The 19,556-nt window shown below is 34.6% G+C and overlaps 1 protein-coding gene across 3 annotated transcripts in view; it reads left to right on the forward strand.

Moving 5' to 3' along the window:
- The window catches only part of LOC149239757 (cytochrome c-type biogenesis ccda-like chloroplastic protein), a 478,359-nt gene extending 459,283 nt beyond the window's left edge, over positions 1-19,076 (forward strand). For all 3 annotated transcript variants that reach the window (XM_089373519.1, XM_089373517.1, XM_089373518.1), the window contains exons 12-13: positions 1,147-1,193; positions 18,791-19,076. In XM_089373519.1, coding sequence (XP_089229645.1) covers positions 1,147-1,193; positions 18,791-18,860 — 117 coding nt within the window. In that variant the 3' untranslated portion in view covers positions 18,861-19,076. The remainder of the gene's footprint in view (positions 1-1,146; positions 1,194-18,790) is intronic.
- The last annotated feature ends 480 nt before the right edge of the window (positions 19,077-19,556 follow it).

Genomic DNA, 19,556 nt, shown 5'->3' on the forward strand with positions numbered 1-19,556 from the left:
TCCCTAATGAAGTATGGGGTAACAACGATGGGGATCATAATGCAAACACCGATGGCCATAACACCACTAACAATCCTTCCAAAATGTCCTTAGCATCCCAATGTTCATTTTGAATAGCTATATCTCCAAGATGTGCCCTCATAACTCCAAGAAAGCCACTCGTAAAGAAAGCCATACTAAAAGAAAGCCAAGAAAGTCACTCGTTCCAAGAATGAGAGGCAATACCTCAGAAATATCCCCATAAAAAGATTGCCTTCCTTCTCAACCCATGAGGCATAGAACTAAGTCAACTTTGCCACATAGGAACCCTGAGTCCTCCAACTCCAAATATGATGACAAACTAAGTCCTAGATTGCCTTGTCACCCTCCCACTTCCACGGAACCAAGCTTGCAAGTTTCTTATCTTTTTTAATGTTTCGAAATTGTATTATGTGTCATTAGATTGACTTAAAAGTTTGTGATACCGATGTCTATGTTCCATCATCAAGGTCTTCAAGAATTATGGATGTTTTTTTCTAATTATTATTAAAATAGAGGATGTTATTGTACTACTCTTCTATGTATGGATATATCCTCCACCCAAATGTTCTCCTCTAGTAACTTCTAGTCAAGAAGTTAGTATTTGATCTTATGAAGTCTAGATCTAGTTGATAAGCTCTCCTGGCCAACTTATCTACTCTATCCTTATTAAAAGATTCCCCTACCTAGTTCTTTGGGGGTCAACAAGATGCTCCTTTCATCTTCTTATCTATGAAATGTACATTTGTTATTAAGTCTTGCTTGCATAATTCTCCTATGGCTAACTCCTAAGTGATTATAGTTTTGTCTTATTTGAAGGAGATTCAATATAATAGAGTGGTTTGTGATCAATAAGAACAATTATAACAAATGTTTCATTTCATAAGCTATCACTCTGTAACCATAGTTATTATTGTAAATAGTATTTTGGTTGGTAACATTGTGTATCCTTTTACAAATTCTCACCAACTACTTTATATTAAAAATCTTAATTGGAGTTGTTGTTGTCCATATGGAAATGACCATTTTTTTTTCATCAAGAGTTAAGTTTCAATGAAATTGTTCTAATCATTGATTTTAGTGGTTGCATGCATTCAATCTAATATAATCAATGTAATTTATGTGCAGAGCTTACTCTCTTTGAGGAAGTACTCAACATGGGTCAACTCAACAAGGTTCTCTCTCCCTTTGTCTTGTACCACCCTACCCCTAAAAATAGAATAGTCATAAAATTAATAATGGTTACATGTTAGGCTTATATGATTGAGAGTGCAATATTGTTTTTATTTGAAAATATTGAATGTAGTAGTCCTTGTGTTTTCTTTTATTTATGGTAATTTTTGTTGGACACCTTTTTTAATTCCATAAATTTGGTTTTGGATATAAGAAGAATAATTCCTTTAATACTACTTAAGTTGAACTTTTATCAATTGAGGTCTAAAAATTGACACGCACAAATAAAACAAACCTTGAAATATAGGCTTTTTCAACTCTAGCATTGTTAGGGAAAAGGTCAAAGAGCAAGTACATATGAAATGCCTCTATGAGATGTAGATTTGAGATGGTTTGAAGTTATTTAACACATATAAATCACTATTCTTTAAAGAGATCATGATCCATAGGTAAGAGCACTATAAAAATAAAGACAATATAACTTTTAAATGCACATTGTCATTAATGTCATAAAATCAACTCTATTGGAAAGATAGAGTGAATTTTCTATCTAGATATTTTTTCTTTGATATTTTATATGTACAACCAAAGTGAGCCTAATGGTTAGGAACATTTTTTCCTCCTTCAAAGTCACATGTGTGAATCAACAAGGAGTGGGGTGTGTACACTTCCATAGACTAAGTAGTAAAATTGATGTGAGATCCAAAAGTATCCCATTATTGCAATTTGCAATTTGTGTTAGTATCCATAATAAATCACAGAAATTCCCATCAATAAATTTTGAGTTGCTTTGACATTTGACCTTATTCAATGAGGGTCCTAAGATTAAGTAATATTACATCATTAATTAAAAACCAATCCACTATGGAAATAACCAAGTACAACATTTGAATATAATATCGTGGAATTATTATCACTAGAATCAATATCCACCAAACATCATCATCATCATCATCTTATAATTAGCTAATCTAATTAGCTAAATAACATTAAGGAAATAAGGTCTTGGTGATTAGATATATACATCAAAAATGGATCACCAAGGTACATCATAATAAGTTTCAGCTCAAAAGATAATAGATGTTGGCCTATGAGGAAACTATAGTTGATTCTAGAGTCAAAATGGGTTCTATGAGCTACATCCTCTAAGTAATAAGATTTCCCATTATGTTTAAACTAGTTTATAAGGTGTAAGTCGACAGAAAAAAGCCTTAAAACCTTCCCAATTTTTTAGATGTACTCTATAGTCCATCAAAATCTCGCAACAAATTGGACCATGCTTTCATTTAAAGAAATAACATTGTCAACCCTAATGGATTATGCAATACTCTAAAATGGTGTCTCCACCAGACGAAGATTAATTAACTAAGTGAGTTGTATGCCATCACATATAGTTGTGACAAATAATGTAATGATATTACTCTAATATGGTCATATATACATAATATTGGTTACACCCAAATTTTGTCTTTTTCTTTTTATATAGATGTTAGTACTAGACTAAGGAAATTATTAGATTTGAGTGAGCAAAGTCACATTTTTTTACTAGTTTTATTGGTTAATGCAAGTTTTCCTTCAATATAAACAACCATGTAACAAAACATTCAACCCACATTTCTAACAATAATCTCTTTCACTGTAAGTCACCATCAAATAGTGTAGAAAGGCAATAAAAGAAAAAGGCAATAAACATGTATGTGGACACAAGTACGTAAAGAAAGGCAGAAAATTGCAAAACTTTGACAAAATCCAGAACATGAAACATCGAAATTAGAACCCCTTTCCAACTCAAGGTATCCTTTATATAGAAGAAAAATGGTTGGTGAGGGGGGATGAAGAATTAATGCTCACCTTAACTATCTCATGATTTTAGATAGAGGAGGAATGACCTGTTGAAGAGTTTTGTAACTATCTCATGATTACAAGTGAGGTGACACTTCCATCTTTCGATTAGCTCCTCTCCCCAAACATTATTTTTTCTTCTTGAAAAGGTAGATATATTTGCTCAATTTCTCATAATATATGTCACCATGTTGATATGTATTTCATCATTATATTATTTTTCATCCATCTTGATGCTTTCAAAGTGGAAAAATGGTTGGAATCAGCTCAGAAGGCTATTTTTACCAGTGGGTCCCAATTTGGCTGATTGGGGTTTTAAACCTTTTAAAGGAAGTTTGAAGCATTTCCTAAAGTTTTTTCAGAGTCCAAAAAAATTCTCTTGCACCAGGTCCCATGATGTTGTTTTGCACACAAATATCTTTCCAAAAATGCAAGAGAAACCTCAAACGGAATATGTATGCAAAAGTTATGCTACCTAGAAGTTGACCTTCCTATTTTGACCACCATGATTTGGGAGGATGCCATGTCAGCCCCATTACTCGTGGAAAATGGGCTAGCCACATGAACATGATGAAGAAAACTCTAGGAAGGTCACTATTTTAACTCTAGTTAAGAGTTAAAGGAGTTAAATTTAACCCCTAGTTGGTTATCAGGTTGTTTTATAACTGGCTCACTAGGAGGAAAGGGGTTCAATTCTATTCTAGTGCATTTTGTTATGTAGTTGAGTAGAGTAGCTAAGGGTGGATAGAGAGATGGAATAACAAATATGGTTTATGTCTTGTAGCATCCCACAGATTACAGGTCTCACTTCTTTGTATTTGCACCATTTTCCATTTAGAGAAAAAGAGAGTATAACAACCTCACCTTCCAAATGGGGTTTCTCCAAAAAGGGCTTCCCAAATCATATCTTGGTGTCTTATGGTTTGAGTGATTATTTTTATATGTACTTTATTTTCCACATTTTTATATTTTGTATGCATAAATAGAACTTAATAATAAATATATCGAAGGAAAATTCAGCCCTCATATTATACATTTCAGACTTTAGTAATGTCTTTTTCAAATTTGTTATGATGAACTATCTAATGGAATATCCACAACATTTTATGGACCATATTAGTATCAAAGCGGGTTTCTTTGCATATATTATGGGGAGTTGTAGGGGATCTAGATTGGTTAAGCTAAATGTCATAAAACCCCGACCATGGTCGACGAATCTATTAACCACCCTTAAAATCTGGAAAAGTAGAGATTCTGTTGGGTCCCTATAATACTAGTGATTACCCCATTACTATTGTAGTTATACCCCTTATTTATATTGTTGTGCCCCTATTACCCCCATATTGTTATTTATGTGCCCCATAAAATCCCTCTATTGTTATTTTTGTGGCGTTATATTATTATTGTTAGGTCGGCTGGATTATATTGTGACTCCTTAGACTCCTATATATAGAAAGGAGGTTTTGTCATTTGTATCATCCAAGAATTGTTCATTTATGTAATGTAAAGGAGGTTGCCCCCTCGAAGAGGCTGAATTCTAAGGCGTTGATCTATCTTTTCTATCTTTTCTTGAGCTGGTTTCATAACATTTGGTATCAGAGCTTTGGATTCTAGGGTTTCGCTGCTCCAAACAAGTCATCGTGGCATTTTCGCTATAACTTTTTTTTCTGTGACGTTTCAGAAGTTGCAAAAAAAACCCATTTGAGAAGAAATCGCGCTGAACCTTGGGTCCGAATTTCAGAGATTTTCGCGCGGAGATATGATTTGAGGGAGTTGGTCTTTTTGCAGACTCCTGAATTACATTCAAAACAGGTGACCTAGGGAAAATCGTCATAACTTTCTCTCTGGGGATCGGATTGAAATTTCGTAAGAAGGTATAGAAAGAGGACAGACTGTAGTTTCTTGTGTGTGTGTTTCAGATTCAAAGGTTGAAATAGTGACTCGTGGTACGTCGTACAAGTTCGCTCTGCTAAACCAGTCTAAAAGTAAGTCACTGTGGGAGATTTCACATAACTCTTCCTTGGAGAATCCAATTTCGCTCAGACTTGTGGCATGGGAAAGAGTGTCATCATGGTGGTAGTTGACAGACTTACCAAGCATGCACACTTTTGTGCATTATCACATCCATTTAAAGCTAGTACAGTTTCTACTGCATTTATGGAAACAGTTCAAAAGCTACATGGAAACCCAAAGATTATTGTAAGTGACAGAGATCCCATTTTCACTGGAAATTTTTGGACAAAATTATTTTCTTGTCTTGGTACTCAGTTAGCTCATAGCTCATCTTATCATCCTCAATCTGATGGGCAAACTGAGATAGTAAACAAATGTTTGGAAGGATATCTTCGTTGCTTTGTATCTGATAAACAGACACAATGGGTCAAATGGTTGCCTCGGGCTGAATGGTGGTATAACACTTCCTTCCATACAGCAACAAAAATGACCCCATTTATGGCACTTTATGGGTATCAACCACCATCCATCACATCATATTTAAGAGAAAATTCTAAGGTTCAGGCAGTGGAACATCACATCGAACATCAACAACAAGTCCTCCAACTCTTAAAGGATAACCTCGTGTTGGCACAAAATAGAATGAAACAACAGGCAGATCAACATCGCAGTGAAAGAAGTTTTGATGTAGGTGATTGGGTATTCCTACGGCTACAACCATATAAGTAAATGTCCCTAAAGCAAGCTAAGAAGGATAATAAATTATCACCAAAGTATTAGGGTCCGTACAAGGTGTTGCAAAAGATTGGCACTATGGCATACAAATTGGAGCTTCCTGCAGCTTCTCGATTGCACCCAGTTTTCCATGTTTCATGTTTAAAGAAGGTTATAGGTGACAAGCTCCCAATTCAAACAATATTGCCAGAACTTGACGAGGAAGGAAAAATTATATTGGAACCGGAAGCAGTCACAGAAACAAGAACTCGACAGCTACGAAATCGATCAATTTCAGAGTATCTTATCAAGTGGAAGAACTTATCCGCTGAAGATTCCACATGGGAGGATGAGAATTTTATGCAGAAGTATCCAGAACTACTCAAGCGTTGAGGACAACACTTTTTTTAAGGAGAGGGGCATGTTGGGTCCCTATAATACTAGTGATTACCCCATTACTATTGTAGTTATACCCCTTATTTATATTGTTGTGCCCCTATTACCCCCATATTGTTATTTCTGTGCCCCATAGAATCTCTCTATTGTTATTTTTGTGGCTTTATATTATTATTGTTAGGTCAGCTAGATTATATTGTGACTCCTTAGACTCCTATATATAGAAAGGAGGTTTTGTCATTTGTATCATCCAAGAATTGTTCATTTATGTAATGTAAAGGAGGTTGCCCCCTCGAAGAGGCTGAATTCTAAGGCGTTGATCTATCTTTTCTATCTTTTCTTGAGTTGGTTTCATAACAGATTCACAAGGATGGAAGAGCAGGTTGCATATATCAACTGTAATATGAACCTTCTCATGGAGGCTCTAGCAAATAAGCTTGAAATTGAAGAATATGGAGGTTCCAACTCAAGGTCAAATCAGAGGGAAAAGCAGGGGATTGAGAACAACTAGAGAATGAGGCTAAGAGAGAACCCAAAAAAGAACAATCTAGTTCGAGTTCCATGAACCATTCACAATCCCTATTCAAGATGCAAGTAAGGGTCCACATCAAGCCATAGCATGGTAATATTGGTACTTTGAAATTAAATCTTTGGTTGTAGTAGTTATAAGTTTATTTTAGCATTCATCACATAAAGGAATAATAGAAAAATTCTTTCATCGCTTTGAAACTAGAGGGCCATGCCCTGACCTAGTGGGAAATTCATATAGAAACCTTGAGGCTAGAGGGGATCCTCCAATCACTAAGTGGGAGGATTTCAAAACTCTCATAAAGTCCCATTTCTACCCTATTGGGTATGTAGAGGACTAGTGGATCTAGTGGAATTACTTCAAGCAAGGATAGGAGTAGAGTGTATAAGAGTATACCACGAAATTCAAGAAGATTAAAATAATATTGGGTCTCTCCGAAGAACCTATATGTACTCCTCAAGTATCTGGGGGGTTTACATAGCCATATACAAAAGCAAGTGATGTTGTTCAAACCCATAACATTGGATGAGGCTTCTGTCCAAGCACGATACTTGGAAAACATAGGCCAGAAGAAAAGGAAATCAAGTGGGTCGATGTATAAGGAACACCAAGAAGCTTCCAAATAAGGGAAGTAGAAATGGAAAGGTGGGGACAACAAAAACACAGTAACCACAACACACCATTGCAAAGATCCTAGTAATCACCACAACCATTGTAATATTGACAGTCATACAAAAGAGAAGTGGTGGAAACTACATATAGAACTCAACCTAAAGAACTGGAAGAAGGATGGGAAGAAGAAAAATCTCATGGCCACAAATTTAAGTAATTAGGTGGAAATAAACTTGGATGTGGATGAGAAGATTGTTTGCACATTAGTGTAGAAGGGGGCGAATCTGAGTAGCCTTCAACAATAGGAAGAGGAGAAGGTGATCCAACTCTTCCATATAAAGATACAAGTCAAGAAGACGAAAATTGATGCCCTATTTGACTCAAGATCATAGGAAAATCTCATTGCAACAAAGTTGGTCAACAAATTGGGATTGGAGATCCATGACCATCCTAGCCCATATCCATTAGGATGGGTCAACAAGGAGGACAAAATAAAGGTAAACAAACAATGTAGAATCAAATTTGCTATCAATGTTGATTTCATTAATGAAGTAGAATTAGATGTAGTTCCACTTAATGTATGTGGAGTTTTGTTTGAGAATCCCTATATGTACATGTGAGATGCGATCCTCATGCATATATCCAATCAACACCAACTCATCAAGGATGGGAAATCCTTCATCATCAATGCACACAAGGGAAAGTTTATCATCTTTCAGTTTTGAGAAGAATCTATCTCATTGAAATCCTTTATGCAATAACTTACCTTGGAGCCCTATAGTAGCATCATTGTCCTAAAGGTTTATAAATTCATGGACATATGAAGATTATTTTATGATCAAATCTCCTCCATGTTTGAAATTACTTCAATTGTTCACTGTACATTATATAGAAAATAACTCCTTTAGCTTGAGAAATAAGTCAAAGTTGTATTGCATTGTGTGATGAACACGGTGTCTTAGATCCTAAGCTACAACAATTGTTTACAATTTTTCATTATCATATCCTTTTGTAACAACATTGAATCTTTTTGCAGCATTTGAACCATGGTATGTATTTCTTGGGTTCTCTCTGGACTATATAGATTCCAGAGTATGGAAGAAACAATGCTAATAAAGAGCCAAGACTTTGAATAAGGGTTACATAAGAAACACTAACATAATCAGATATGAAGCGAGATACTCGAGTAGGTCCTATCAAAAATTTGGACAGATCTATGATATCCTTGTCTAATCACAAGGAAGTCTTGAAGCAAGTCAAAAGTTCAGAAGCCAAGAAAGAATATGATGATGAAGGTTGCAAAATGAGCAACCTCGGAAGTTTCCTCTTTTGAAAGAACATGGACCAGACCCTTGCAACAGTCTCTACAATCATGAAGGACAATGGTGCCTCATGGAAAATGCATTGAAGGAGGAAATTGAGAGGACCCTGTTTTTGTTTAGCCTAGGTTTTATGAAAATAGATGTCTGGATGAGAAGGTAGCATTCATGAAGAAGTTGGTTGATTGGATGATCTCATGGGAGGATTTCTTCACCCTAGTTGAAGAAGGACCATGATAATAACTTAACAAGATTTACTGATGTTTTTTGACATAGTTGTAGCATGATAAAGATGACAATCAGATTGATGAAGATTGAATGACTCATTGAAGCAAGACTTCAGAGGGAGCTATAGAATTCCTAACAAAATTGTATGGATAACCTTGGCACATAGACCAAAGGAATAAGGACAGGAAAAGTAGTAGGTTGTAGATAGCTCAATGGTTATGATTTGTATCTGATGATATGGAGAAGTTGTTGATATATATATATATATATATATATATATATATATATATATATATATATCTTGTGGGATCCCTGGCATTCCTATCATAAGCCTTACTATAAAGACTTTGAGTCAATCTATGGATGAGCCTCATATATTGGTTAGCTACTTGTTGAGATATCTTTGAGATTCTATTATCCCATGAATTTTCCGATGTTGATTAAGTTGAAAGTGTGAAGAATGGAAAGAGCACATCTAGGTGTTGTATCTCTTGGGATCCACCTTTATTTCGTGGATGAATCAAAGATTGAAGTCTGCTACTTTGGGAGCACAATTGAGGTTGAATGTATAAAGCAACATGAATGGCTTATTATTATGAAACTAGTTGGTTAAGGAAGCTCTTCAGTGAGCCATTTGAGCACGTGTTGGTAACCACCGTTATATTTTTATTCATTTTTCAGAGAATCTGTGTTCCACGACAACTCCAAATATTTGATGCCTCTCCATTTAGATATGGTAAAACGAAATGCAATCAAGCTCTATCATTTTTGGTTGGATGTGAAGATTATCGACATCCTTGCATAACCTCTTGGTAAGGTCAAGATTATCTTCCTTCAAAGAGAGGTTGGGAGTCATGGATTGACCCTATTATGATGGTCCCGACTAAACATTGAGCTCTAGGAGCTCCTGGGGGCTTGGGGTACTTCTTGGAGCTATGAGCAAACATAGGGTGAGTGGTTCACCTTCCCTTATAGCTGTGTTGTGTACAAGGTGAGTGGTTCACCTTCCCCTGTGATACCCCATTATGGTTGACGTGTGTAGGGTGAGTGGTTCACCTTCCCCTGTGATTGGTTATATATGCACAAGATGAGTGGTTCAGCTTATCCTATGGAATATGAGCGGGATGAGTGGTTCACCTTCTCCTGCGGATACCCGAGTGAGAGATGCATATAGGCATCTATCGGTTGTCACATGTAGACATGTTGATGGGGCATGGTTCTTCCTTTCCCCACATGTACGATGTTCATTCCCTGTAATCGATGGTTGACATGTCAGTGGGACATGGTTCTTCCTTTCCTCGTGTGTAGGATCCTTTCTACGATTTTTGGTTGGCATGCATGTAAAACGTGGTTCATCCTTTCTCTACTCTCGATGGTTTACATGTCCGTAGGATGTGGTTTATCCTTTCCCTATAGTTGTGACATGTGACAGTAGGATGTGGTTTATCCTTTCCCTACGTGTGTTTGCAAGCAGGATGTGATTTACTCTTTCGATGTTGTTGCCTTAGCATCATCCTTCCCATGTAGTTCAGGAAACAAGGGAAGTACCTCTCATCTGGCCAATGAGTTGGGAAAAGTGGTTAGGGACCATAGCACTACCGATGGATGCATCGTGTACTACCGTACTCCCTATGTCTAGGATGTATGATGTTTAATGACTTGGGATAAAGTCTGATTGGGGTTCTACCCTTGGTTTTGTGTAACTGATTTTTGTTAGTGGGGAGTGGTAAGGTCTTGTGATTCACTCTCGATCAATTCTTCTTCATTATCTATATAAGTGTTCAAAAGAGTTGAGATGTAGAGATGATTCATGATGATGGGATGACATGATAATGGATGGATTGGCGTGTGGAATTCTCCCTAGTTGAGAGGGAGTGTTAAAATTGGAAACTAGGACCAAATTCCACTTTGGGGAGCTCTTTTGAAGAAGATACTTGTGACATTGAATTCCTCTTTTCAAGAGGACCAAAATTGACCTAAAGATCACTAAATTTGGATAAGGAAAAATATATTTTTGAAATCAAACCCACTCATGTGTAATTTATTAAGGTTGGATTGGGGTAAAGTAAACAAAGTAAAACCCTTTCCATCTCCTATAAATAGAAGGGACCTCCATTGTCATTGGGGACATCCACAACTTGTCTTTATTCTCTCTGAAGTTCGTCATTTCCCTAAGAGACCAAGAAGCCATTTTTGTTTCTTATGTAGGTCTGGGTCATTGCAAGAAGAGGTTTCATCCTTGAGGAGGATTTCTGGGCTCGTTTTGTGACTATTTTATATGTAAAACGTTCCCTACAACAGGCCGAGTTCCTCAAGCAAGAGGTTGAGTTCTTCAAGCACGAGGCCGAGGCAGTTAGAAGCATGTATGGGTTAATTTAATGGGTATTTAAGGGTTGTTACATGCATCGTGTATCTTCTCTTGTAGGCCGCAAAAGTTCTATGGAGTTTGCAGGGTTCAAACCTATATTTAATGGAGGATGAGAGGCCTATGTATTAGCTTAGCAAAGGCCGCACTCAGAGAAAGAAAGAGCGAGGTATTTTGAGGATAATCTCATGGGTTTGTTGTTGTAAGTTAGGGTTGATGTGTGCCCTAACTAGGTCTATAATATGCCTAGAATTGATTTTTTTTTGGCTCCTTATCATCAGCTAAGAAGACCACATTTATTTATCGAAGATCGAGTTCCTTTTGAAGACATTTTTGTAGCTTCTTTGACTATCGTTGACCTTTGGTTAGGGAAGAAGGCAGAAGTGCAGACTTGACTCTTTTATATCCTTAGCATTTGGACAATGGTATTGATCATCATATTGGTAAGTCAAATTTGACTTTGATTGTACTCTCTCTCTCTCTTTCTGTTGAACATTTGATATTAATAATAAAGAAGATTGATCAAGGGTTTTCTCCATCTTGGGGTTTTTCCCTGGCTTGAGCCAATTTTGTGTTCTCTTGTCTTGGCTTGTCCTCTGCATTTATGGTTTATGTTCTTTCTTCAGTTACTATCAATAATGGTTTATGTTATTGCAATGAAATGTAAATTGGGCCAACATGGAACATTGAAGTAATTGACCTAAGCAAAGAACATGTTAACTAAAATTAACACTTGATCTAGAAACAACTAAAACAAAATTGCTATGCTTTCCTTATATAAGTTTGAAATATGGAAGAAAGACTTACTTGGGAACCAATGCAAGCTCTCTCCTTCTCCTCGCTTGCAAGCTTTAGCTCCAACTCCAAATCCTAAAATTGGAACCTGCAAATCATCCAAAATAAGCAAGAGAACCAAAACATACAAATAGCATATACAAACAACTCTAAATAAGAAGTCAAGGATTCATTGTTTTACACATGCATAAATGAGACATAATGTATAGGAAAACAAGGCACTTTTTGTTAATAAAAGTAGGAGAAGATTATAACCCATGTAGGCCTTGACCTTGTAGATCTCTCTCAGCTATCTTGTCCTTCCTTTGCCACAATAGAAAGCCTTCAATTACACCTCAAGCATATGAATCAATTATGGACCTCTAGACACAAATGAGCAGCATGACGGCATAACTAAGAGTCTCTAAAAGGCAACCCATTCCTAATAGTAGGTAATGCATTTATAGGAGAAATGAGGAGCTTGTAAATCCATTAAACTAGGGTAAGATCCACTTTAGAAGGGGATAAGCTCCATGGGATAAGTGATAAGACCTCATTTGTAGGAATTCGAGAACATCTTTAATAGAGAATTGAAACTTCCCCAATAGAAGCCTCTAAAAGTGGAAGCTTTGAAATTATATTTAATTTTTCCCTCATTTCAAGGGTCATTGCACTTGTAGTGAAAGCAATCTGCGCTGACCAACGCTTTTCCCTTTTTTATGCAACCTACGCCATCACACTTACTAAACTAAGAAAGTGCGATTATGGTTTTTAGCCAATATAATGCAAAATTTTTGGAACTTCTGGAAAGACAATGCTTTTGGCTTTGTAGGGGATGATTGCAAAGTGTCAATGGATGACAATAGATCTAGTTTCAGGGCCATTTGTTTAGATGCCACAAAATGACCTGTAACACTTAGCTAGGGTTGACAGAGGATACAATTTTGCAAAAAATGTCAAGAACTACAAGATAGAGGCAACATGACATTTCGCAAATTGGGTTGAAATGATAACTTCCAAGCAATGCTAACTAGTACTCGAGGGAGAATGTAGAGGAGAAATTTCCTCCCCCCGTTTAGTAAAAACTTTTGGAGTCTAAACTCCTCCCAAATTTGGGAGGTATGATCTGGATTAGATCATTATATTATTTTTCGTCCATATTGATACTTTTAGAGTGGAAAAATTGGAGGAATTAGCTCACGAAACCATTTTTACCAGTGGATCCCAGTGTCACAAATTGGGGTTTTAAACCTTCAAGGGACAATTTGAGGCATTTCCTAAATTTTTTTGTTATGAATATAACTAATTAATAATTAATAATTAACATCATGTCTCAAAAGACATGACTATTCATGAAGGGTTACCCACTTAGGTATATATATGGGACCCTCAGTAGTAACCAAATCATATTCTTCATTCATATATTTTATACATATACTCGTATTCTCAATTAATATCTCCATATTCCAAGTGCTCTGAAGTATTTAACTTGTAAGTACGAACTTTGTTCGTTACATTGATATCAAAGTCGTGTTCTCTTATCTCGGCCTTTGGCCATCAACTCTCATCAAGTTCATTGTCGTTGCAATTGAGGCTTTTAGCCAGACAAGTTTTGGAGGTTCTCCATTTTCCGTTAGGGCTTTGGACATAACAAAAGGAAACTTTATATATATAGTAATAAAACTAAATTATAGAAGCAAGAAAAAAATCAAAGGAATTTTTTTTTGAAAGATCAAATATAAAATAAATCAAAAAAGGCAAAGGAAAAAGGTTATATATAAAAAAAAATTGGTTGTAGTCGATAGCCAAGTACGCAGCCGTAACCGGCCTTCTCCATTGCTGTAGTTGTAGCTGACCTTCTCCAATATTGCAACTAAAACCATCCTTCTCCACATCCACCTCATCCTCTATATTTGTCGCCATACATATTATTAGCCAAACATTGCACTTGTTGTGTCTTTCTCTCTGCCCACAATTTTTTTTTCCTAGTTGCCACTAGCCAACAACCCAACCATTGATCTACATTGTACCTATCTCTCTTGATGCCACATTGCTCACAGTTTGTTTGCAACCGCCACCTCTTATCTCCATCATTTCCGTATGCTTAGTCATCATACGTACAACTGCCAATTGAAATCATTGTCCATCACAACTGCCCATCTTACACCAAATGTCCATCAATATTGCAAAGTTTTACTGTTGTCCTTTCATACAAATTTGTTTATTTTTTTTACTGGAAAAATCCACCCCCTTTCTGCAGTCGTGTCTGATACATTAAGCCTATTGACAAGGCATATTAACTCATTCAGTGTATCGATTGAAACCACTAATACAAGTAAGGGATACAATTGTAAAGTGGAGTATTTATAAATCAAGAAGAAAGGCATTAACATTGAAAGTGAAAAGGTAATTAGTAAAAAAAAAAAAAAAGGAGTGTACTTTGAAGGTTAGTTAAAGTTCTCTAACCAAAAAATAAATAAATAAGAGGTAAAAAATTAAAGGTTTTAAAAAAAGGGGTGACATATACTAAGGAATTTTAAAGTCGTTGATATATTTTCACGTGACATTTGAAGAAGAGATTAAAGGTTATATATGCTAAGGATGTTTAACGTCGTTGATATATATTCAAGTGACATTTAAAGGCGTTAAAATAAATAAATAAATCAAAAGTGATTTTATAAAGAGAGGATATTTTAAAAGTAATAAGGTAATTAAAAAATAATTATAAATTCAACATAAAGTAAAAAGAAGGAAAACTTGAAAATGAGGGAAGGAAAATTCTCTTGTAAAGGTGGCGTGATCTCATGTTATGGATTATGTACATTAGAAGGGAATATTTAAGGAAAAGTTGTTAATATCATTATCAACAAGAACTGTGAGGAAAATTACATTAATGTTATTTTAGTAAATCAATTATTAGTTCTAGGATTAGATATAATTAAGAATAAATAAACATCTTCTTTCAAAGTATAATACAAGATTAAAAGCTTGCAAGTAATAATTGATGAATATGAGTATGTATCTCAATTTGGTGTAGCAACTATGTTTAACGAAGAAATTGACATAATTTTCAGGTTACCTTGGTTTAAAGAATTGGGTACTTTTTTTAAACACAAAGAAAATTTTTATGATGTTTTCTTATAAGAAGAAGATGATCACATTCCAAGACATGACAATGAAGTTAGAATCAATGATGTCTTCATCAAAATACTTCAAGGATATTTCGAAATTGATGCTTCAAGATAATAAAAAAACAATATCAAAGAAGCAAAATGAGCTTGAAGAAGTCATATCCAATAAAAGGGAAGACAATTCTCATTTCAAGGATCATAGTCATAAACTACTTGCACAAGTGAGAAAGTGTAAAGCTACGAAGCACAAATTAGAACAAGAAAATGAAAGTTCTAAGAAGAACTCAATGGGATTCTATTAGAGAAAGAAGAGGAAATTTTGCACTTAAAAAACCTTAATAATAAATAATTTGAACAAATCAAAGATTTAAAAAATGAGAAGATTGAGTGTCAAAATGAAGTTGAATCAGAAGTTGAAGAACTTTCGCATATAAAAAATCATAATCAAAATACGCTTACTCAGATTAAGAAACTTAAAAATGATAAGAAATCATTGAAAATAAATTAGAAGAAGTTTTCACGAAAGAAGTATCAAAGTCTTTAGTCATAATAGTCCAAGTTGAAGAAAAATGAACGAATACCAATCTAGTAAATATCACAACTCATGAAGATGATAAACCAATTGAAGTAAAAACATATTCAGATGTTGCGGTTCAGACAATGAAAATTCCAAGTGAAGATTATGTAACCAATTCAACAACATCAGTACCTGAAGTAAATCAGGAAAGTGCCACACACATGATACGGGAAAATCAAATCACGAGAACTCACTATCAACATCTCAATCACAAGAGTAGATATCTCAATTGGACTACGTATATGTATCACTCAGAACTTAAAACAAAAAACTTATGTTCCAAAGGATATTGATGTCACCATAATCCAATCCTATGATAACAATCCATCCCAAGTTTCCAGTAACCACAAGATTCCACATAAAATTAATTTGGAATGGCTAGATCATTTTACTATGTGACAATTTTATACCACACTCAAAATTTCATATCATCTTGTATCATAAAAAATAATAGTTCCACAATTGAGGAGATGAAAAAACATTACGAGACAAAAAAAAAATATCAAGCCTTTTCATTAAAGATTTGAGGACAATTTTTCTCTAAAGGGGAACAGAATGTTATGAATAGAAATAATTAATAATTAACAATGATTATACTGAGGAGGCATGTCTCAAAAGACATTATTTTTCATGAAGGGGTACCCACCTAGGTATATATATGGGACCCTCAATTCTAACCAAATCATATTCTTCATTCATATGTTTTATATATACTTGTATCCTTAATGGACATCTTCATATTCCAAGTGTTCTGGAGTATTTAACTTTAAGTACGAATTATGTTCGTTACATTTTTTGGGGTCCAAAAATTCTCAATTATACACACAAATACCTTTCCAATGATGCAAGAAATACCTCAAACATAGTCTGTATGCAAAATTTATACCACCTAGGAGTTGACCTTCCTGTTTTGACCACCTTGATTCAAGAGGATGCCATGTCAGCCTCGTTACTCATGGAAGAGGGCCTAGCCATGTGAACATAATGAAGAAAACTCTAGAAGGGGTAGTATTGTAACTCTAGTTAAGAGTTGAAGGAGTCAAATTTAACATTTAATTGGCTATCGAGTTATATTATAATCAAGCCAATAGGAGGAAAAGGTGTTTGATTCTATTCTAGTGCATTTTGTTCCATAGTTGAGAAAAGTAGCTAAATTGGATAAGGAGAGGGAAGAACAAACATGGTTTATGTTCTATACCATCCCACGGGCCATAGGTCTCACTCCTTTGTATATGCACCATTTTCCATTCAAAGAAAGAGAAATTAGAGCAACCTCACCTTCTAGTTGGGTTTCTCTCGAAAGAGTTTTCCAAATCATATCTTGGTGTTAGATCTTAGACTTTTGTGATCCATATTGATAATAATATCGTCTTTCAGAATAATCACATTCTTGAGATTTGGTCGACGTTTCGAACCAACTAATGTGGTTCATCCTCAAGACAAAGGTGAAAAAATCAATCTTCACAATTGTTTAAATAGCAGAGAAGCATCCTTACCTAGAATTAGTCGTTATTTGTGAGTGATTGTTTTATTTGTTCTCTATTCGGTGCATTTTTTTTTTATTTTGCATGCATAAGCAAAACACAATAACTTAATAATCTAGAAATCTAGGGAAATTTTAACTCTCATATTATAGATTTTAGATTTTAGTATTTTTTTATTGGATCTGTTGTGATGGATTGTCCATTGGAATGTCCATGGCAATTTATGTATCAATGTTCTCGTTCCAAGTCAATCTAGACCATATACATTTGGATTATATAATTTTATGACTTGATTACATCCCTTTGTTAGTGGGGCCTTAAGGAGTAGGGCTCCCATTTATAATATTAGAATATCTTCACAATTATACAATGTAACATGACAACATTCAAAATAAACCATAGCATTAAAACAAGGGTATATCAAGATGCAAATTACAAGTTTTTAGGATAAAGTACATATTTATATTTAATCTTCAATGGTTCCTTATGGTTAGATCTCTCTCACCGAGGAAATTGTAAGACCTTTCTTCACTCATGCAAAATAAATCATTTAGAGGGTGCATCACTAACCTTGGTGTGGTCTATTCCCCATTAGAATTTTATTTTCAATAAGTAACCTAGATCACTTACAACCTTATTGTATTCTACATACAATTATATTCTTTTATATGTAGTCAATTACTATTTGTATTCAAATACATAAATAACAAAAAGTTCAACGAGCATAAGAAATTAAACAAACATGAAGATAATCAAAGAAAAAGATAATAAGAGAAGGGAAGAGAAAAAAGTATGGTAGGAAAGTGGTCAAATTATTCCTTTATATTCTCTAACCATACATGAATAGTCAACTAGTGTGTGTTTGTGTAAACAACACAGATAGAGAATCAAGTTGAGGGCTCACAAACAAACCAATTTTTCTAGTAATGCACCCCACCATGACAAGTATATCGATACTCCATCTACAATAAAAATGCCTTCATGCAATAAATCAATAGAAATACATCAAGATAAATGTAATCATAAAACCACCCATTTATTTGAATTATATATGATATGTCCCCTCAATATCACCCTAATACATAGTGAGTATACCATGACAATTTCGAGAGTAGAATGTACAACCAATATGACTTTTTGTTATAAAAAATAAATAAAAACTTTTTTTTGAAGATTCCTATGAAATAACAAACATCGCTGATTGTTCTAGATAGAAAATCTTTTATTATATATGTATCGGTGACATGGGGCTATGTCAAATGTCATTGCCTCGTTTTCAACTCCAAGGTGCTAATTTTTCCATATTATTAGTTGTACATGTCATGTTCCATACACATTTATAAGCATGTAACCATCACATAATTATTTTATGATTAGATGGAGTGTCTCATTTGTAAAGCTTTTTGTGGTCCATGTCATTTTGTTCTGGATGATTTAGCATATGCTCATCTATTCCATAAGATACAGTTTCTCCTTATTCAATTTTTCATTACGTTCTCATTATGAGTTTATTTAATTTTTACGAATTAAAATTTTCAAGCAATTGTCTCGGTGTTGTGATTGGGATGTCTTAAAATGTGTAGCGTGAAATCTCAACTAGTGTGAAATAGCACCTAAAAGGGGTTTAAGAATGAAAAGGTGACGCCGCATTTATCTTATGCTTTTCTACTTGCAGTGGAGCCTTTTTGCTCGGAGGTGGTTTGTACACTTTCTTGGATCGAGTTTTTCCTACTGCCACAATGTAGTGGTTCAAGGTTTTATAACTGTGGTTTTAACAAAAATCATAGTTAGATCCTTCCTTGAAGATGTATTCAAGGCTTTTCCCTCGCCATAGTGTATAATTAAAAGTAGCATGATAATTTAAGAAGCTTCCCATTCTCTTTTAGGGATGATTACAGGAGTTTATGGCTAGAACCACAGGTTTTCATTGAGTCATAATTGTAATATTTTGTTTCATGTAATTGCATTTGTGTATTTCATAGTGTTATTTTTCAGGAAAAGAATAAATGTGGTTAGTTCTTTTCTCATGAATAATAACATTGTATTTCTAAACACCCAAACATAATTAGGTTAATGTTATTGATATCTTTTAAAATTCTTAGTTTGAACATTTGTTTCTTTTTTCAATACAAGCACAACTATGGCCTTGGAGCCTTAAAATTTGAAGTGAAATGTGGCATTAGAAGAAGATAACAATAGTCAATATTGTCTTCAAAATTAAAGAATTTAGATTTACATTTCCAAAATTCAAGCTATCTTCATAGTTTAGCTATTAAGGAAGATTTTGTGGAAAAGTTTGAAGGGCATGATTTTAACAAAAAATAATTTATCTAAGATCATGCTTGGCTCTAGAAGATTGTAGGGTGATGACCATTATCCTTATGCATTATCTTAACAACACCTTCTTATTTCTATTTGTTTGCTGAAAATCAGTTCTACAA

The sequence above is a fragment of the Pinus tabuliformis genome, chromosome 8, assembly GCF_031772625.1.
Source record: "Pinus tabuliformis cultivar Carrire ecotype Pingquan chromosome 8, CPIR1, whole genome shotgun sequence".
Taxonomy (NCBI): Eukaryota; Viridiplantae; Streptophyta; class Pinopsida; order Pinales; family Pinaceae; genus Pinus; species Pinus tabuliformis.